Source organism: Ursus arctos, unplaced genomic scaffold (assembly GCF_023065955.2).
Source record: "Ursus arctos isolate Adak ecotype North America unplaced genomic scaffold, UrsArc2.0 scaffold_9, whole genome shotgun sequence".
Taxonomy (NCBI): domain Eukaryota; kingdom Metazoa; phylum Chordata; class Mammalia; order Carnivora; family Ursidae; genus Ursus; species Ursus arctos.
In genome coordinates, this window is record NW_026623111.1 from 7,018,387 (window position 1) to 7,040,398 (window position 22,012).

The 22,012-nt window shown below is 47.1% G+C and overlaps 1 protein-coding gene across 2 annotated transcripts; it reads right to left on the reverse strand.

Annotated features, from left to right (window-relative positions):
• Positions 1-2,857: 2,857 nt before the first annotated feature.
• Positions 2,858-20,038, reverse strand: ZNF518B (zinc finger protein 518B). Of its 2 annotated transcripts, XM_044389727.3 has the most exons (3): positions 19,925-20,021; positions 7,135-9,478; positions 2,858-6,502 (listed from the first exon to the last, which is right to left on the reverse strand). In XM_044389727.3, the coding sequence occupies exons 2-3, from the start codon at positions 9,278-9,280 to the stop codon at positions 6,471-6,473; spliced, it is 2,178 nt and encodes a 725-aa protein (XP_044245662.2). In that variant the 5' UTR covers positions 9,281-9,478; positions 19,925-20,021; the 3' UTR covers positions 2,858-6,470. The 2 variants fall into 2 exon arrangements, with proteins under 2 accessions (XP_044245662.2, XP_026370195.2); XM_026514410.4 differs by having other exon boundaries at positions 2,858-9,478; positions 19,925-20,038.
• Positions 20,039-22,012: the final 1,974 nt, after the last annotated feature.

The window sequence follows — 22,012 nt, forward strand, 5'->3', positions numbered from 1 at the left end:
AGAGTAGTCAAGATCATTATATAGCTTTCTAATATCTGCCGAGGAAAGTGTCTGCACGTCATATATACCTCTGTCAATGGTAAATTATCTTACTAGAATTAGCTGTGAAGAAAAATCACAATTAACCGTGTAATACAGCAACCCAATCATAGATCCACACAGATATGGAACCTGGGTATATGGAGGTAGCGTCCCACATGGGGATAAAAGCAGACTCTCCCATAATGGGTGCTAGGACACTGAGTAATTCACCTGGAACTGACATATAAAAAGATTTGGACCCAGATCCTTTTGGAAAAGACTTTTACATAGCCTATATCTGACAGTTTGTATTTTGTTATAGTGTTCACTGTTGTATGGAAGTTTATTTTTGATACTAAATTTAATACAAAAAGCTATCTTTTTAACTTCAACATAGGGAGAAATTTCTAAAATAAAGCACAAAAAACATCAACCCCAAAGGAAAAAAAATTCTTTATGGGTTTTTAATAGTGTCATTTTTCTTTTGAAAGTTTAAAATAAATAATTCAATAGTAAAATGGACAAGGAATACCAGCAGCCTAGCCACAGAAAATGATAATGTCCAATAAACACTTACAAAATATACTATCTCACTAGGAATCAGGGCAATGCAAATGAAAACAATACATTGCTTCTTCAAGTTAAGACATTGCCAAATACCATGTTGAAGTGCCTATTTCCCCATATCTTCACCGCGTCTTAGCAGACTGTTACTATTTCACAACTACCAGATTGACACGTTGCTTTCCACACAGGGCGATTGCCATTCACGCCCCTCCGGCACTCAGCCTGTGATCCGCGGTGTTAGACGTCGGCCGTTCTGCACACAGAGGCAGTGGGATGGCATCGCCCCTTGGGGAGGTTGTGTGACCACTTCTGGGGTGGTGGGTCACGAGTGGAAGTTCTGTGTGTTGTTTCCCAGCTGTGCAAGATCCTCTCCTCAGGAGAGGAGCCCAAGTGGTTCAGATGGTGTGGCTACAAGATGGGACCCCCCCCCCCCCCCATCACACAGGGCCCTGGCACTGTGGATGCAGTGTCGATAAGAAATAAACACTTGTTTGGTTGACTAACTAGGGTTGCAAACTAAATGTTAAATAACCTGTAAAAGTCATATGTGCAACAATTTTTCTAAGGTGTAGGTCTAGAAAGAGAACCGTGGGGCATTGATGCAGAATGTGGCACACAATTGGCATTTCCTAAATATGAGTGAGTGAAACCTCGCCTGGCCTACCCTAGTTTTAGAGATATGTGGATAAATAAAATCTACTTCTTCCTATCAAGGAGCTCAGACGAGTGAGCCGGTATTTACAAAAGAGTGTGTTTCACCTTGTCCTGGGCGGTTCTGTGCGGTCAACACCAGGCACACGTGGGTAATGAGCATCCAAGGTGCGGTGCGGGTGCCTGAAGAACTGAATTTCTCGTTTAAAGGGAAAAATGGAAGCAGTTAAATTCTTGCCACTAAACACACTTTATGTGTTTTGGTGACACTGTATCTCATTATAAACGAAAATTTAGCATTAAAATTTAAACCTTCTGTAAGTTGAAGATAGATACCAGATTTCTAAAGATTTTGTTTTAAAATGTACATACACACTTTGTACATGTGTGTGTTTATATACACAAAATATCTCAATTTTATGTTTATTGAAAATATTTCGCTATTTTAGATGTATTGGGTCAAATAAAGCATTTAACTTCACTTGCTCTTTTTACTCTCCTAAACGTGGCTACGAGGAATTTCAGGTTCTGTATGTGGCTCACATTCTGTTCCTATTAGACAGCACTGAGCTAGACTGAGTCCACGTTCCTCAGAATGCTGTCTCACCCCAACTGTGTGTCCGATCCCTGCTAGGACCTTAAGAAGTCCATTCCCGCTGAGCGTAACCTGCGGCAGCAAAGGGCTCTACACGCTGCAAAGAGCTTTACAGAAGCCAGGGTGCTTCCTGCACGTTACCTCGCTCATCTTCATGTAAACATTCGTCTTTCTTGAGCTCAAGTTTTCTTCACAATGAAAGGCGGCTTAGCGTCTGCCACTCCCTCACTTTCTGGCCTGGGCGTCAGCTTCTGCCCGGGCCCCTACTCTGTTCACACTGCAGCTACCCCAGCTCGTCCAAGCTCAATTCAACCCCCCCCCCCCGAGTCTCCCACTGCCTTATCTGATTTCCGCTTCCCCCTAAATAACCAAAGGCGACAACGTATTAGACTAGATCTACGGGATGGAGGGTGACAGCCCCTGTCAGCTAACAAATGAGAACAGCAAATTGCTGAATTTAAGTAACTCACATCTCTTTACGTTTTCTTCATTGTTTGCCAAAACTCAAGTCCATTTCTCCTTTTCCCTTTTTGACTCCTCGGAATGAGCTGAGGGAACCGAGCCCCGCTCCGAATATCCTCTCTCCTCCCAGGTACGCGCAGAATCCGACGTGAGGATGGACAGATGGCGTCACCGTGCTGCTGCCCACGTGTCCAGCAGGCTCACTAGCCACTTGGAAGCTCTCCCACCCCAGCCGCCTCCCAGCCGCGAGGCCAGACACGGAGGGCCGGCGCAGCGGCCACATACCATCTCTGATGAGGCCACAGACATGGGATCAAAACTGTGACTGCTGCCCAAACCAGCACCTCCTGTAAATTTAAGGCAAAGCAAAACAAAAAAGGGACCTGGTGTCATTTCAGGGTATGCGTGGTTAACCAGCAGTGCATCGAATTCCAAATACGCCCCGTTGGAACTCGAGGCAGCTGTGCTGTCCAGAAGGATGCCTCTCCCTGTTTCGGAGACGTATCCCATGAGAGGCCATGGAAGAAACAGCCCCCGAACACTGAAATGAAAGGGCAGAGAACATTTTACAGTCGCTTTATTTAACAAAATCTACGCCAACTTCTATCTCTATATACAAACGTGTTTCAAAACCAGAGCAGCAGACACACAAACTGTTAACACAGGACTTACAATAATGCTTAAAACGTGTTAGGCAATGTTTTGTTTTCTGCTCATATTGACATTTACAGATTCAAAAATTATTCCAAAGGCCGAGCAATGTCACATCTTTGTTTCCTGGGATGGTTTATTTAGTAGGTCGTGAAGAAAGAGGGACGGAGCTTCGAGGGTTAATATACCGTGTTCGGTTTAGTTTAACAAACAGCATTTGGCCCATAGTAGGGCTCACAGAATGTTCTGGGCAGGGGATAAAAATTTGGGTAAAATATTATCTATGAGACTATGAGTCCCTTTTTAAAAATTTTCACTGTCATAACTATCACAGGATCGTCTCATTTCTGACCCCCAAAAGTAAGAATCTCTAAGAAATAAGTTTAAGATTTTATTAGTAAGCACTATTAATAAAATTTAGTGAGTACAGGTCCTTCAAAATCAAGGTAGGAGTAAGTAAATACTCAACACAGTTCTACCCCTACCTTGGCCAATTTTGTTAGAAATGTTTCATGACATTTACCTACATGTTACAAGCTATTTCCTAAAGTCCTTCACAGAGGGAGGACAGACATGTTTTGCCTTCTCATTTGTATGACTTCCAGGAGCCTTCTTAATTCCTCAAAAAAGTACTGTAGCTCTGGAAATCCCCCCAAAAACTTAGCTACGTAGTCTACTCATAAAATTTAGCTCCATACAAGTACGTGAGCTGAGTCTCAGGTAATACTGGAAAACCGGCTGATGCCGCAGAGTATAAATATTTCACGTCAACACTCAACACTATGACCTGACTCAGGGTCCGCTTTCCTGAAAGGGCACGCTCGAGCCTCTCAAGAAAGATGCTACTGAGCAGTGAGGTATAGGAGAAAAAAAAAATCACAGCCTTTTCTTCTCAGTATCTTAGGAGCCTTCCATCCCGCCGGCAGGGCGCCCACGTACGCACGCTCACACTTCGGAGCGCTCTCCTCTATGTGGTGAAGTGGTGCCCAGGGTCCATTTCCCAAAGAGCACCAACCAGAAACGCACGGGGATGAAATACTGCAACGAAATGATCCTCAGGGGTTTCTACTCCTGTTTGCTCATATAAATCAGACTCATCACTTACTTGTGCTTTCATTTTCTAAAAATGAGATCACGCCATTATAAAAATGTGCTTCCAAAATAATTTCTAGAATATAAAATGTCTTATATTTTTCTAGCCCACATAATTTCATTATAAAATAGGAAATCAGAAAATTAGCTACTGCAGTTTTCATATGGTAAAAAATATTTATATGTGTACACACACGCATATATACACATATAAAAAAACCCAAGTCTTAAATTTCAATAAAAATTAACCAATCGGCCAACTTATTGATTATGTATTCAATTAGATGTAAGAAATGTTGATTATCTGTAATGAGAACCAATGACAAAGAATTACGATCCCACCTATCAGAAGATAGTCTAAGACTTTCACATGTGTTAAAAGAAAACCAGAAAGTTCCAACTAACCAACACAACGGGCATCTCTCAGGTCTTCTTCAGGTCTAACAGCCCCCAGTCTCATTCGCGGCACTACCGAGTGCCCTAAGGAAGGAGCAGTCCTAGAGGGAGGAAACCAGAGCTGGGGCCGCCCTGCGGCCGTGCGGGGTGTGTTCTGCGTGACGGTCGCGGCCTGGCGGAGCGGGCGAGGACACGAGATCCAGCCTGAGCGCCCCCAGCCGCGCCACCTGTCTGCCCAAGAAGCAGGGAAGGTGCCCAGGGAGTTTTCCCTAACGCACACAAAGGTGCGGTGTGGACCGGCTGGTCCCGCATCTGCTGGAGAGGGAAGCAGGTGTTCTCGAGAGTTGCTACCTAGGAAAGGGGAGCGAGAGGGAGAACAGACCGTGGCTATCGGTGAAAAGCAGGAAGCGTGTTTCTATGACCTCCACAAAGATGGTGGGATGTTTCTGTTTTGTGGATTCCTGACCGTTTTTAGTATTTTCAGGAAGGAAAGCCTTAAGGGACCTCAAAGGCACACAAAGAAGGGGACAGGAGGTGAGTAGGGAAGCATCTCACTCCACGGAGAGCCTGTTCAGCAACCTGGCAGAGGGAGAGCGGGCTGAGCTGGGGGCGGGCTCCGAGATCCGTGGGTGCTGGAGACGGTGCCCGCAGCCTTCGCCCCCGTCTGGGCTGAGTCTCAGATGGAAACTCTTCACAATCCTACCTGGAACTGTCTCCCCCAGTTTTATCTGTGTTGTAAGAAGTCTGTTCATTCACATTTTAAGTTGGTTACTTTGTTCGTGAGGGTGGTAAGGGCAAACAGGAGCCTTAATTACAGATATTCTCCCTCTGGGACCATTCCTTTTTTTTTTTTTTTTTTAAAGGCACATTCCCTCTTCAACTGTCACAAATCAGGACATTTAAAAAGAAAGCAAGGATTTGAAAATGTTTCTTTCCTCCCCTAACATCTACTGTTGAAGGAATAAATTCAGGCAAACCCTTGGAATCATTCTTTAAAGTGGCCCAAAACCGCACAGTGCTCTGTGCTACAGACAACACCTCTGAGTACTGCCGAGTGGGTGACAACTTCAGAGAACACCTACTTTTCTATAACCAAATTTAAGATAACAAAGTAGAGGACATAATTTCCATTATGTACCAAATATTCAGCGCATGAGTTAATGCAGGAAAAAATGAAGTGTACACCGAGATTTGCGTTAAATTCCTCAGCAGCATTTTGTACGACGAGCAATGTGTAAAACACTCAGAACTTGCCCCTCTGAATAGATCACCGCAGATCTGTATCTACTCAGAAAAACAGGGGTGCTAAACAAAGAAAAGTCTCAGACCCCACTGGAAATTTCACTTCTTTCCAGAAAAATGCCTGTACGTAGGTTTGTGCGGACTATTTCAGGGGCTTCAAAAACCCTCCAAGGTCTGGTCACTTAGCTCAGTTAAGATTCCTAGCTCTCCACATTCCTACAAGGTTTCTGAAGAATGATCGAGCCTCCCATTCCTACAATCTGCATTTCTCCTACTGAGTCGGGGCGGGCGGGGGACAAACTAGGATAAACTAAGAGTTAAGAAAAACAATTTGCTTCAAAGACCACTTTTTACTTATTTGCCCTTGGAAGAAAGAACATCCCAATCTCTAGTTGCCTCTATCAAATGCCGTTGGCCATGACTCATCCACTCTTCCTGGTCTTCATACAGCCGCCCACAAAACCAGCACTTAAATATACACTGTGATGAGTCATCAGGCAAGGAATCCACCACCTGGTAGTTGTTTTTATGAACTTTTTTAAGTTTCATTTTCAACATCATTTGCCTTTTTATCTGATTGGCCTCTTCCACGTTCTGGTACGTCAGGCGAACATGATGCCGTCTGATGCCTAACTGACACCTAGTCCTCTCTGATAAGACGACTTTGAGGACATTGCCTTTGTACTTGTTGATTACCTTCATCACATTGGTCACTTCCGGAGAGTCAACATCAGGATGATTTAACACAATGACGGGCTGGTTGCGACGGGGGCATTTAATCAACTGGTCTGGTTTAGCGGCAATCAGTCGAAGCTGTCTTGCAACCTGAAAAATTGAAGGATCCTTGAGATAGCGGCTGGGATCAGCCTGGATTTTGCTTTTCTTCTTGGATGAGTTCACTTGTTTGGTTTTATTTTTACTTGTGGGAAGACTTCTGGAAAGCAGTTTGCCTTGCTTACTCAGGTCACTGCTTCCTTGCTGACCGTGCAAAGGGCCAGTTTTTTTAGGCATGGTGCTACAAATAGCACTCTCTTTTCTTGGTTTTGGCCGAAGAGGTATATCAAGATTTTGGGACATATCTATTGGCCCACTTTCACTGGTCAAAGACTGTAAGTCTGAGTCTGTCTGTCTCACTGGGCAGAACGGAATGGGTTTTAACAGCTGTGTCTCACTGCCAGGTATGCTGACGGGGGCTTCACACGTCGCCTCTATAATGTGGGCATCCTCAGAAGAATTAAGAACCCTCAACACAGCCCCTTTGGGGATCAATACGGGAGTCGCAACATGGGCCTTCCTGGTTACTCTGCTTTCAGTTTTCCCACTGCTGCCATCTATAAACTGTGGGTAGATCTGCTGAGGAGTGAGTGGCCCGTTAATGCCACCATCATCCTGCGGTTTTGGGGGCGTGCCTGGGGGACAGCCAGTGCCAGTAAATGACACGTTAATTTCATGAATACCTTCAGGAGCAGCTTTCGAAGTGCCCTTCGATGGCTGCGCTACAGAACGGCGATGTGCGTTATTCGCAGACAAAGACGACGGCTTGCCACAGGACTCGATTAACTGAGCTATCTTTCTGCGCAAGAGTTCAATTGACTTTATTTTGGATGTTGAACTATTCCACTTAACGCCCTCAGGGACGTTTTCAGACCCAGAGCTCAGAGAAAATACTGACGAGATGACTGGACCATCGAAAGAGTCCTTAGTCCTTTCAGGATTCTTTAATTCCAAAGGCTCCTCCGCGGGTGGCTGAGACCTGACTCTGTCTTGTCCTGGTATATTTATGTGTAAATACTCGCTTTTATGTTGAGAGGAAATCTGGCCTGTATTCGAAACTGCCTTGTGTTCCTCCGTCTGCTTGTCTTTCAACTTCCTATGAGAGGGAAGCATTTTTCCAGGAACACTGATCTCATTTCTAGATTCCAAGTTATTTGTACTTACAGGCAACAAGCCCTTTTCTCCAGAGAAGAACACGGCTGCAGGTGACGCAGCCAGGGGAAGTAACTGCTGTGAGTCACCGTGTGAGGTCCTTCCATCTTCAGCAAAAGAAACAGCAGCTTTATATGGAAAAGGGTTTGATGCAGCTCCGAGACTGTGGAAAACACTGTTTTTCACTACAGATGCTGGAGAATGACCTTTTAAGGAGACAGAAGGAAGAGCCGGTCTATGTGGATACGGACTACTTTTCTTCCGGAAATTCTCAACTGTATCTGGGTTGAGGAGGGATTCTCCGTGGTTGTGCACACTAGAATTTGACATGAAAAAATCATAAGACCTGACCCACTTCACATTTTTAAGCTGTTTCTGAACTGACGATTGAAGACTATCAATGCCTGCCAATTTCCCAACGCTGCCTTCCATCGCCAGTGACTTTGTCTGGCTTGCAGAAACCATTTTTTCTGGTTCGGCCAAACCCTTCTCTTTAGTCATACGCTCAGAATTACCCCCTTCGCCCCCACCGGCTTCAGGGCGGTTACTTTCTTCCAGAGGAAACAGTTTCAGGACAAGCTGCTGGGTCCCGTTGACGACCTTCACATCTATCAACTGTGCTAAGCAGTTTGCAGGGACCACGAGCTCTGCCGGTGCCACCACCGTTAACGGCATTCCTGGCTGGACGGGCTCTTTCGCCGGCGACAACACTTCCACCTCCACGCTTCTGTTCTCAAACAGACTGCCTTCGTTTGGCTCCACCAGGGTCACTTTATTTGGAATACACACTACGTCTTTTTGGTATTCCTTTGATTCAGGCAACAACATGATATTGTGCATTTTGTCTTTATTTGTGTGGAAGGAGAACCTGGAGAGTTGATCTGACAACTTATTTTGAAATGCAGTCCTTGGATTGGGAGCTTTTAAGACCTCCAGGTTTTGTTTCGATGCGCTGATTCTTTTTGGCTCCAGCTTGGCAACAGCTCTGGGCGGCTGCCTTCCCCCAGCCCTCTCGTGCACTCTGCGCCGGTGTTTGACGATGTAGTCATTCCTGATGGCGCCGTAGTCGCAGTACTCGCACTGATAAGGGAATATGCCTGTGTGTTTCACGAGGTGCCTCTGGAACTCCCCTTTCGTGTAGGAAATGTAGCTGCAGTGAGAACAGATGAATTTAATCTCTTCGTGTTGAAGCGTGTGCTTTTTGTACTGCAGAGGGTCCTTTGTGGAAAATCGACACTTATCGCAATAGTATTTGCCTGGCTTAAAGTTCCTTACCTTAAATTTGTTACCGATGGAACCGGAGATGGCTTCGGCTTTATTTCCTACGGAAGTAGCACTGGGATTACTGTTCACAAAATGAAAGTGGGGAGTAGCCACACCGAGGCTGCATTTGAAGCAAACGTATTTGTCTTCCTTCTGGCTTGGCCCAGTGCCCGTTTTCAAATCTCGAAGCGGGACTTTGTGAACACTTTTGCACTTCACACACGTAGCAACGGTCATCACGGCAGCCTCTGCCTCTGAGCCTTGACACAACAGAGCTTGCGCTTCGTGTCTGTCTGGTCGAGTCGCTCTATTAGCATTTGGTTGTTTGGGGGACATGGTCAAGGAATTATGTCTGTCATTCACTTGGGTGGTATATAACTGCTGTCCAATATCCTTCATCTTCTTTATTTGCATTTCTATAAAGAGAAAGCCAGAAACTTCAGGAAGACTTCACATGATAAAATCCTTAGGGGCCATCCTTCATCTAACTGCGTGATTGGCGGAGCAGTGACTTTTGGGGGCTTAGTCAGGTGTCCTCGTTTACGAACCGCCACAGTAGGTGTGCGATCCCAAGACAGGATTGTTCCCAGTTCTCTGATATTCCAGGCAACACTAATGGGAGAAAAAGACATCATAAAGCGTGGTTAATACGTGAACTTAAGGTTTAGTTAAGCTGTTTCCAAACTTATATTTCAATGACCTTTGAATTTTAAGCTAAATCTTGACATATTTTCTTAAACACGTAATAAAGAGTAAAACGTAATACAACAGAAATGGCAAATAATAAGCCCAAATGAAAGACATTTTTCTATTCAGCCCCCTAAAACTCGTCACTTTAGACCAATCATAAACAGGCCAGGAGCAAAGAAATCACAGCTGTCATTCAGAGCAGCCCTTGATAAGTGAGAGTTATTTGTAGGTGTCATGGAGAGCATCCCAGCAATTTTACAGGTGTAATTTCATATTAGCTGACATAAAACTTCATTCAGGAGGATGCTGTTTCAGTTTTTAAACACACAAATTATCAAGTGGTGGAGAGAGCCAGGGCTTTGGCTCAGGTGTCCTACATGATAGCCAATTAGCAGCTTGGATTCCCAGCTCTCTCTCGGTCACTCCATTTGCTTTCACAAATATAAGAAGTCACTAACACACTGGCAATATTAGGTAGACAATACTGATGCCTTCAACATCTCACTGAGTGTCTGTTACGTGCCAGGCACTGAGTGCTGTAGGGAGTGAGCAAAATGCAGTATCAGTCCGTACACTCAGGAGGGTACAGAGAGGGGAAACAGGCAATATATTTATTTCTTGGGTGGTGATAAGTAATTGATAAAAATCTACCATAAAGCAATGCCAGGGGGACAGGAGTAAGTATGTGATGAGGTTACAGGGCTGGCATGTGGAGGTGTGGAGAGTCAGGAAAGCTCCCCCGTGAAGCTGACATCTGAGCGGAGACCTCGGGGCAGCCAGGGAGCGAGTACTGCAGCTGTCTGGGAGAAGGGAGTTTCAGGCCCAGAGAAGGCAAAGGTCTGTGGGATGTGGGCCTGGAGCACCTGAGGAATGGCAAGGAGGCGGAGAATGGAGGGTACTGAACAAGGAGAGAAGGAAAGGAGGGAGCGGCGTCGATAGGGTCAGAGGCAGTGGGGGCGCTGGTCAAGGAAAGCTCTAGCATAGTCATAAGATGTCACTTTTCCTCTACCTGAGACAGATAACCAGGGGAGACTGGAGCAGTGACATGGCCTGATGTGCTTTATATCCCAACAGAGCTCCTAGCTGCCGCACAGACAAGCATCTGTGAGGGTGGAAAGACAGCACGGGGGACTGAGGTGAGAGGCGGTGGCAGAGGCGCGAATGTCCCTATGGTAAGTGCCACAATACGTGTAACACCGATGACGACTTCTACAAAAATAGTTGCCTTTAAGTATACGCTCTTTTTTCCAGAACATACAAGAACTAGGAGCCAAACAAATTCTAGTTGGGGATCTGCTAAAAAGCCTTTATTTTATGACCTTCTAAAAACCACTGAAGCCTTTTTAGCCTCAATTTTTTCATCTGGCAATTAGAACGAAGGACACTTATCGAACCTCTCCCACAGCACTGCCACGATGGCTAAAACACTCGAGAGTGAAAGAGAACACTTCTGAAGTTTTAGAGTGCCTCTCTAAGTGTCAAGAGGCACAGAGAGGTGCCCAGTGAGTGTCTGTTCGATGATGAGCAGAGATATGAGGGGGAATTAGCAGCTTTGTTCTGGCACACTGCTCACAGGCCGAGAGCCATGCAAAATAAGTCTGAGAGGCCAACCTGGGGGAGTAGAAGGTCCTACTGTAGGGTCAAGAGAGATAATTATGGCATATTCAGATCCAGCATAAAACCCGCCCTTTAAAAGCATTTTTGAAAAGGACCATAAGGACATACCATGTTTGACAACCGCCTTTATTTTCTTTGGCAGTGTTGTCTTTCCCTATTTTGCTTTTGCAAAAGATAACTGCCTCCTTTCAAAAGCAATTTCCAGTACACAGCTGAACCCTAGTGGCATCTAGGACTCGATCAGACTCACCCCACCCCAAGTGTGTATGTAATACTTCGACAGCAAGTGGGCAGAGGCCCGTGGGGCCACAAGGTGCTCCCTCTGCCCTCAGCGTTCGAACACACACCTGTGCAAGGGGACTGTGAAGAGGGCAGGACATGTGGATGCCTCCAGCTAGCAAACTGGTAAGCATGGGCAAAGACAAGGACTTCCATTTCCCACCGCACTCCTGGTATACACAACAGGTTGAAGTTTTAGGAGTCACTCGTAGAAACTTCCCTGCACTTCATTTTCCAGAGTTGTAAAGTGGATTTAGTGAAGGGAGACCCCAGGGACACTGCTCGTACCAGAACTTCTGCTACTACTCAGGCAATCTCAGGCGAGCCACTGTTCACATCTGCTTATCCATCTACATTCATCCGCGTGATTTCCAAGCCCAGTCTCCCAGTGCTGACCCCTGAAGTCACAGGCTTCTATCATCCAAGAATGCTGCTAGCGTCAATGTGGTCACATGGGCATTTTCACCCCTTTAAAACAGAGGGAGCACGGTCTGCGGCCAGAACCTAAGAAAACCGTGGCTCCAAGGACGCGCAGGTGAAGAGGGACTCCAAAGGGGACTGGGCCAGGGGCTCCAGAATGCGGAGGAGTCTCAGCATCACAGCTGAGACAGACGATTCTGGACTCAGCCCTATGCTAGTGAGTCCAAATCATCATGAAGAGGGGGAAGGGGAAGAGACATCGTGGTTTATAAAAGCAATCAATGCAGTTTTAGTGAAAAGCCAGTATTATAAATCGCTGGCTGAAACTTCCAGCAACACTTCAATCCTTTAAATCATCCTCACCAGTTGATCATGAATGGATGGTCTAATATTTCCAGAAACAACACTTCTCCCTCTTTAGGCAGTTAGTTTTATTTTCACATAGTTCTCACTGTTGAGAATTTGCCCTTAAATGAAAATGAAACCACTGTCCCTGTATCCTGACTCTGGGGCTACAAACATCCTCACCCTCTTGATAGACCCGTTATCAACCTGCACACCTTTTCTCTCCTCTCGTCGTGGGTTCTCAATTCTATTCCAAAGATCTGCATACCAGCTGAGACCACATCTGCTATCTGCCAGCCCTGGAATCCTACTAACTAGAGAGAGGGAGGGGGCAAGAAGACAGGAGGAGGAAGGGAGGGCAGAGAGGGGAGGAAAGAAGAAAGTAACTCATTTGCCTGGCACAACATGCTTACCAACTACTTCAACATCTTACATATTAATCCTGAGAAATTCTCAAGAATCTTGTGATGAGATTCCTTCATCTGAAGACTCACTCAAACCAGGATTCCAACTGTGCACTTTTAGTTTCCCAGCACCTTTTCCAGCCTCCAGGATTCTTCAAAATTTACAGAAGGCAGTTTTGTCATTTTCTTTCTAAGTCCTCTTAAAACTTGGAGGCATCATTCCTCCTAAAACTGAAGACTTGAAATCCCAGAGACTGGACGGTAAGATCACATACTTGGCAAGCAGTGGAGGGCATCCTGGTGGAGGAGAGTCCCCAGGGAATGAACCAAGCCAGCTACAGCCCCGAAGCAGTGCAGTCCTCTCAGAGGTGTTTCCATGAAACTATCGCGCCAGTTATTCTGAATTAAGAATCCCTAGGAGCAAGTGCCAGTGAGAAGCGCGAGGCTGTGATTAGCAAATACGTTTAATGGGAGGCAAGACACCTAGGCCATGTTCGAATTACAGTCACCTGTTTCCAGGTGGCTTCCTGGCTTCTAAGCCATTCCCAAGATAATGCAGTGTTTCTATCTGGTACCTCCAAAGTCCAGGTGACGAAGATGTCAGGCTTCTTCAAAACAAGTAATGTTCTACTTGGCCTTTGTAACGTGTGTGGCTAATCGTAGGGGGAAAGATCTGAACGTACCCCGTGACGAGGGTTAATGGGCGCGGCGAATGGCAGGGAAGAACCTAGATGCCTTTGCTGCTGGTGCTGCATGTGAGCACTTGAGGCCGCTGCAGGCACACCAGAGGGACCACCGGAGGGACCGGCTTGTGAGTCCACTCCCTCCGTGCACCTCGCTCCCTCTGGCTCACAGACACTGGAAGGGCGCTCAGTGAACTGCCGTTAACATCAGTTTTGGTGTTGACCTACCTTTCAAACTCATGTCTCTATTCCAAAACCTCTGCATTTGACCTCCTAGGACTAGAAACATATTTTTTTTTTTTTTTAAGAGAACTTAAGAGGGTTCTCAAAAGCATGGAAAATACTTAGTATTATTAACTCCGGACACAAGAAATAAGGTGTCTGACGAATATTAAGTTGTCTGTTTTTTCACAGCATGCAATGAGCTTTTTAATGCAGAATTATCTACAGCATCAGCCAAAGATGACTGACACACCCCAAAGAGACGGGCATGGTTTGTCATAAATGTGCTCCCTGAGTCTTGTCTCTTCCTGGGGAAAGGCTGTACAGCATTCCCTGCTGGTTTTTCCTTTTGACTTTGAGCTCACTTGCCCTGGTTTCTCGTATTTATTATGTAGATGGATGGAGAAAAAGACTAAGTTTGTCAGACACCAGGTCAGTGACACTGGGGCCTATAAAAACCATGAGGGTTGTACAAGTTCTTATTAAGATGGAACCATCAGACTTCTAAATACTGGAAACGGCAAATGCTCAACAGAATTAGAAGAGAAATAAGCAGTAACACGATTTAAAGCTACAGATTCTGCAATTGTATTATAGGGATTGAAATCCTAGTGCCATCCTTTTCTTGGTGTGTGACCTGGGGCCAACGGTCTGAATCCTCATCAGTAAAACATACAGTTAACAGTACCTATGTCACAGGCGTGTCATGGAGATTACATGATAATGTATATAATGCATAGTGCTTTGGTAAGTTACACATCATAAACTGTTAAAAAAAGAAAACAGAGAAAGAAATCGTGCCAATCACATGAAGAGTCAAAGGGGCTAAAATACATGCTTCTTCACTGCCTAGCAATTGCTCTTTCCAGAATATACACTGAATCTCACATCATGATTTCAGTTAGTTACTGGGTATAGCCTAAAACACAATTTACCTCTGGGGCCAAGACCATCACCTAGCCTTAGTGGCAAAGTGGCTAACGTGAAAAGATGCTTGGACCACATGCGAGAGTATTCAGTATAACTCAGGTTTATTTATAAGCTAGTTACCAAATTCCCTGCTCCTCTCCAAGCCCAGCTGAATTGCGAAATATCCCTGTAAGTGAACGCACACCCACAAGCTGGATGTTAATGCGAGAAGTGGCTGGCCAGTTACACCACATGCATGCTACGTGCATCATCGCAGAGTTTTTGATCGTGAGACATGCCCACCAAACTCAGTCACTAGCAGCTGACTGACTGCATCATTTTTGGATGGAGAAGCAGATTCAGGAAGCTCTCTCCAGAAATCCTTCCATGGGGCTTCTCCCAGGACAGGGATGGAACTGCAGTTCCCATGAAGAGCAAAGGGAATGGAGCTGGAAGATTGGCAATTCAAACTCTGATTCTGTCCCTGTTTGTTCGGTCCTTAGGCAAGTGATTCCCTCTGCTCACTGTCAGGCAAGGAAACAGGCTTTAGGATCAGACTGAAAAGGGAATTAGGAGAGCCAAACAAGAGAACACAGGTGCTCAAAGGTTTTTTTTTCTGTTCCTTTTGTCTACTTAGTTCATAGCAAAGATTGGTCTAAGAAATGTTTCCCAGCAAGCAAAATTTTGAAGCATTCTACCTCAAAGTGCCCAGAAGCATGTAGACAAGTAACACTTGATCAGGAAAAAAAAAACAAAAAAAGCAACATTAGGCCTGTACAGTGCTACCGCCACCCAGGTAAAGGGTATTTAGGAAGAAGCCGGTAGCCCACTCAGCAAGAACTCTTTCAGACCATTACAAAGAATCAGAACTGAACTGAATGGGTACATTGTTCCAAAGAAAGAAAAACAGTAACTAAGTATTATTTCCTTTTTGCCAAACTACCTTGCACTTTGAAATGACTGAAGTGCAAACTGATGGCCACTGGATGACAAAAAATACTTCCAAATTTTGCTGACAAACATAAGGCTTTTGGGATTCTAGATTTCCTTCTGAAACCAAATGTGTCACTTGGGCCACAGAATGGGGCAAGGCGGCTGGACAAGAAAGCCCCTGTTCTGATTCCTCTGCTTTCCAGGGGAAAAGTGTAAGAGTAGAAAGGACAATGACCTTGGGAGATCAAGAGCAAGGTTTAAAACCTAGGTTTTGGACTTAATAACTGTGTAATTCTGGATCTGTTAACCTCCCCTGAGCCTCGGTTTTCTCACTTCGTAAAGCGGGAATAATAACGCCTTTACACGCTGATGTGAGGAAGAGGTATGGGCAGACAGCAGTAGCCTTACGCTTGGCAAACAGTGCACGTTCCGTGAAGAAATACGTCAACCTGTTTCTCTAAGACTCCTGTGAAGAGAAGAGTCCGGGAAACTCCTGAGAAGCAGAAACTCTTAGCTTAACAAGTCAGCCAGATGAGATAAAGGCCTCGCAGCAGGAGGTTCTCAGGGGACTGGAGGCCAGGATCTCCTCCTCAGCCCCATCTACAAAGGAGCTATTCGCAGACAGACTTGACACTGTCAAACACTTCAACTGACACTATATCAGAAAACAAAATAAGTTATTACATATATATATATATATATATATATATATACAGTTTAAGAGAAGACCTTTCAACGAAAGAATATGACCAGTGACCAGTGACAGAGTTTTAAAGCATAAAACTTACTGTTCTCTATGTGGGGGAAAAAAAAAGTTAAGGGGAAATTATGCTCTTGTTAGCATTAAAAAAAATACACGGCAAAAACCAAAGTAGTATTACAAGCAACATTACAAAATTGTGTGTTACTGAACACACCTAGGGACTTCAGGTCCCTAAAGGTGACAAAAATGAAGGGTACATATAGCTTTGTATTGCCTCACCACCTTGTTCTGGTTTATAGAAAAACCAAATTTTGTAGATGAAATGGATTAAGGGTTTAATAAAAAGTATAATCAAACACAGAAGAAATATCTCCGACTACACTAGTGATTATTCACCTTGGCTGCGTTAGGGCGACCAACTTGTCATAACATAATATGCCCAGGATGTTGAACTTGTTTTTGAAGGAGGTCCCTGGGATGGTCACCCTACTGCATACTAGGATTGCCTGGAGAGCTTTCAGAGTAACGATGCCTGGGCCCCACTGTGTGTGGGGGAGGCTCGGGGAGTTTTAAAAATCTTTCCAGGTAAATCTAATAGACAGCCAAGGTTAAGAACCACTACCTGACATTACAGGCACAGAGGAGTGTGTGGGAATAGCAAGGTATTATGAACGTCGTTGTGTAATCTTTTATATACCCATCCCAGCCAAGGGTACTGGGAGGGGGGCAAGGTCACTGCCTTAGAGGGTAGCAGGGTGATTGGGCAAGTGGACTCTGGGTCCTACCCTTGCTTAGCCAACTGACCTTGGAAATGTCATCACTGATACTCTCTGTAAAGCGTGTAATGACAGTAACCACCTTGTAGATTCTTGGAAACGTAAATGTTCCTGGCATTGTGCCTGGCAGGGTGCGAGGACAATGAGCACAAGCCAGGACTGTTTTACCCCCACACCTGCACAGGCTGCTGTCTTTAGGGAGTGTAACGGCAGACGGAGAGCAGTGGTGAATGGGGGGTTTCAGTGAGGCGGTAAACACCGTACCGCTGACCTGATTGGGGCGCTCTCAGTGGCTGTGTGTTTGGCAATCCTGGAGCATCTTGACGGAAGTCAGGTGGATGGGGTGCCGGGCGCCTGCAGAGGCACAGTCATACTTTACCTCAATATTCCTCAAAGTACACCTTCAATTCTCTGCTGCTTCTAAGATAACAGGGCTGGAGAGGCTATGTGTCTTTTCCCAGGTCATGGAGTTAGTCAGCTGGTGTCTAATCTAAATTCTTTTGCTTTCTCCTACAGGCTGTGCGAGACTGTGAACTAAAGTCACAGCACCTGCTGTCACTCAAGTTCTGTTCTTACTTCTGGCCTGGTACCGTCGAGCTGCAGATGAGTCAAAAGCGTGGCAAGTTCCAGGGCTCCTCCTTCTTTCAGTCCTTGTCTTCTCAGGCACCAAGCCCCTTCTGGCCTCACACCTGCAGGCCCTGGCATAGGCTTCTACATTCAGGACCCTTCGAGGCTGCCAGGCACCGCACAAAATGCCCCGCAGCAGAAGCCAGGCACCTGGATGCAAGTCCTGGGTCTGTGCAGCCTTGGTGGCCCCAAGAATTTTCTTCTAGAAAATAAAGAGAATGAGCCCCCAAGATGCTTCTCAAGCAGCGATGTGTGGCAAGGTAACACAGGAGCTTAAAATAGAAAGGAAGAAAAGGTTTCCTAGGACTCCGGTGACCTAATAAATCAGACTGCCCTTTTCCTGAGATGGGCTGAGACAATTCTTCCCAGGTGATTCTGCTGCCTCACCACCCCCACTCCACGAGGACATCTGGATTACACAATCTCTGGACCCTTCATTCCAAGCATGGATTCTGGAAATTGCAATTGGCTGGGTTGGCATATGTGAACAAAGAAAATGCAGTCTACCCCAGGCAGCTTGGGAACAATCAAGACTGGGAAGCCTCGCTGTGAGGACCTTGTTTATCAGTCAACAGCATAGCGCTTGGCACAGGAGGCACGCAATACATATTGGTTGAAGGAATGAATGAATAAATGAGTGAATGAATGAAATGTCAGCCTTCATGGCAACAATCATAAAAATGTTCTTTGTTCTTCCTCTTGCCCCAAAACTGGCCCGAATCCTCTTACTTAGAGGCAAATACACCAGGGGAAATCATGGTGTTTTTTTTTTTTTTAATTGGTATCAATGAATTTTTAAAAATCTACATTGGTTTGACATAATATCAGAAAGGAGGCTCAGTAAAATAATGCCCTCCTTTGTCTGTTTTCAAAATGCATTTGTAATGAATGTTATCAGCATAACAAAACCAGATACATACAAAAGGGTTATTTTTCAAGGCTATACTACATCTAGGATAAAAAATAATTTTAAAAAGTGCATCCTAGGTGAAAGAGAACACCGATATCAGACAATTAAAACAGCCTAACATTCTCCTTGCATGCTGAAGAGACTATATGATACTGGTTTCTAAACAACATTTGCTGGGCTTTAAGAACCCTCTGCCAGTATCTCCTGTTGTGTACACACATTACCGGCTAGGCTGAACTTTGCATCCGTGACTCAGAGAAAGATAAAGGCATACATTCCTATTCTCTCTCCTTTCCTCTAGGAAAGCACTGCAAGCTCCTGGAGACCATGGCTGTCTTACTCTTGGTGACTTCAGTTCTAAACTTAACAGATACAATCCTTAAAGGCTGTAATACAACATTACAGTTTAGCTGTGCAGACTTTTATTTAAAACAGGCCAAAGTGCTATTTCACTTTTTAACTCGTTTAGTGTTAGGCTAATTGTTCATTATCCCAGTTGCTAAAGTCAGCGTTATTTTAATGCGGTACATTTACGTAGAGGGACTTAAGTGTTCTCTTTCTTTCTCTCCTTTGGTTTCCCTTTCCGGTGAAGACATATTCACTCTTAGGCACCCTGCCTGAAACTGCCCAACAACCCAAGATCGCAAGATAAAAAGGGCAGCTGGGATGGGGAGGTCCCACAAAGGCTGCCATCAGCACCGGAGTAAGTCAAACCTTCACCATCCACCCTCCCCCGCCTGCCCTCCCCGGCAAAAGATGCACAGGTCCTCCGTGGACAAGCCCATCCCGGGGCACACGCCGCGAAACTCCCAAGGAAAGACAATGCCAGTCCGGTTTTCAAGTTTATTGTTGGCACTCTCACACCGATGGTACACGGTATCCCAGCGAATCCACATCTAACAGCTTGGGGCTAGCAAGGGAGGCGCTGGCGCAGGGGCTTAGTGCGTGGGCTCCCGGGGCCGGCCCGGCCGTGGCGGGGCCTCGGGGTCTCCTCTAACTACTGAGAGTCACACCACGTCAACGCTTACCTCCGAGGCCCGCAGGAGGCTTTAAAAATGGCCTCCTGACGACACTTCCTGCTCGGAGCCGACCGGTAGAAATCCTCGCAGGAGATGCATCATTTAAAACGCTGGGGGCGGGCGGAGGAGGCCGGCTCGGCGGCTCCACACCCGCGGCCCAGCAGCCCGCACGCCGCCGCCGTGAGTCGCGACCGGCGCGCGGGGGGCGAGCCTGCGGGGTCGCGGCGGCACAAAGGGCCCGCACCCCGCCGCCGCCCCGGCCCCCGGGTCTGGGCAGCCCCCGGCCCGGCCCCGCCCCCGGCCCGCCCCGGGGCTTTCGCGCCACGATGCCGGCCGGCCGGTCTGCCGCGAGGCACGCGGGGCCGCGGCCCGCACGACCCGGCCCCGGACTGCCCGCCCCGTCCTGGCGCGGCCTCGTCAGGCCCCCCCGCCCCGCGCCGCTCCCGCAGCCCCCTCGGCGCCCCGGCCCGCCTGTCCCGCGCGTGAACCCGGGGCCCTCGCCCTCCGGCTCAGCCACTCACCCGGCCGGCGGGTCCCGGCTCCCGGGAAGGGGCGTCTACACCGCCGGCCGCAAGCCGCCGCCGCCTCCGCCGCCGCCGCGCCCGCTGTAGGTCCCTACTCGGGGGGGCGGAGTCGGGCCGGCGCAGCGCGTGCGCAGTGCGGCGCGGCGGCTCGGCTGCGGCGCGGCTGGCGCCAGTGGTCCCCAAGGCTGCGCCTGCTCCCGCCGGGTCTCCGCGTCCCCGGGAGCCCGAGAAGCGTCTCGGTCCGGGTGCTGGGCTTCGAGCTCGAGCTGCATGCAGTGGCCGTGCTCCGCCTGGGTGCCCGCAAGTTCAGGAGCCTCCTGCAAAAGGGGAACCGATATCCTTCCATTGTCGCCCGGGAGGACCGTTCGTGAACGCCCGCTGTGTGCTGGTACTGGGTGCAAGCCGAGGACGCAGTAGCTCGCTGCCCGCGTGGAGCTTGAAGTCCAGCAGCGAGTGAGGGAGGGCGAGAGAGAAAAGGAGCTCAGCTCTTCAGCCTCCATATTCTTCCACTTTTGAAAGCAGCAATGCCACGGCCTTGAGTCGGGTTCGAATCCCGACTCTCCCGGACTCTTTTGCATTTTAGCTTCTGGACCGTGGGCAAGGAAGTCCCCTAATCGCCTGTCCTCTCTGAGGCTCGGAGTTGCCATTACGAAAGGCGAGGAAGACCATAGCTGAAGCCCAGAGTCTCATCTATCACGTAGGTGGTTGTCGAGGGCCAGGCGAGACAATGATTGTTGGGAGAGTCTGGAGACGGTGTGGGCTCATTTAATGCCAGTGTTTTCTCCTGCTACTTGGACTTCAATACCATTTTCTGGGAACCTCGCTGCAATCCCATCACACTCTCACTTTTGACCTTCCGGAAAGAAAGTGCACCTAGAATATACCCCTCTCTGAGGAGAGAAGGGGGCCAGTCCCAATAATCAGAGACTCAGAAGCTGCTCCCTACAAGATAAAAGTACTCCCTAAGAACGGCAGACTGGCAGGGAGCAGTGTCACCGGGAAGCGCAGTTTCTCCAGGAGTAACAGCTGAAAGTTTATTTCAAAGCTCCGGAAGGAGCATGGCTGGTTTCCAACACCTTCCTGTTGGAGGCCAGAGGTCAGGGTGCATGGACATTGGCCAGAAGCAGGGAGGAGATGCAGCACTGGGGGCAGTTCTTCAGTACAGAGAAGTGGAGTTCAGGAAGACAGTGTCGCCCACGGCCAGCAGCGAGGCAGAAATGCCCACCAAAGAAACAGCAAGAGCTGGGCAGAGAGAATGTCAACCCAGAGACCGATCACCAACAACAATTTCTTCCCCCTGCTCTTTGCTGCAAGACCCAACCTTCATTCCTCATAAGGGAGCCTCCTGGTCCTCTATCTCCTGTGGCTCAGAAAATCTAGTGGACCTTTTCTCAGAAAAACCGATTTATGTACAAAGAGTTCTGTCTCCCTCAAGAGTGGGGTGGGCTTGGGAAGAACACTGAGAATCTAAACTGGGCACTGCCTAGAAATCACTAGTGGCAGAAACAGCTAAATCAGTTAATTCTAAGTATTGGAGAATCAGAAGTCTAAGCATTAGAGAATTTTTCCTAAAATGTAGCTGGATTGTTGCCCTTCCTTGTAACTTCTGCTCATGCATTGCAATTCTGCCCTCTTGAGTCACACAGAATTGATGAAAGGGTACCTCTGGCTTTCCTGGCAATTTTTCTGGAGTTCGGTAGAGCTGGTGATAAATCCCAGCTCAGGCACGAAGAAGCTGTGAGCCTGCTCCCTGACCTGTGTGAACCTCAGCTTCTCATGTAAAATTCAGCGAACAGTAGGACCTAGCTCACGGGCCAGTTGTCTACATGAAACAAGAGAAAGCAGGTCAAGGCTTAGCGCAGTCCCTGACAGATTTACATTTCTCAGAAGCCCACATTCAGTCAGATAAAATGCTTTGTGGAGGGTCTGCAAGTGGGGGTGTTTACAGCTTGGAAAAGGAACAAGAAGGAATAGAGACCACTCCCATAGAAACCCGTTAAGTTGACATATTGTCCCTTCTTTAATGCAGGGAGAGTTCACCTGGAAATGTTATTTCTGGACCTTCAACCAGGGCACATGTCAGAC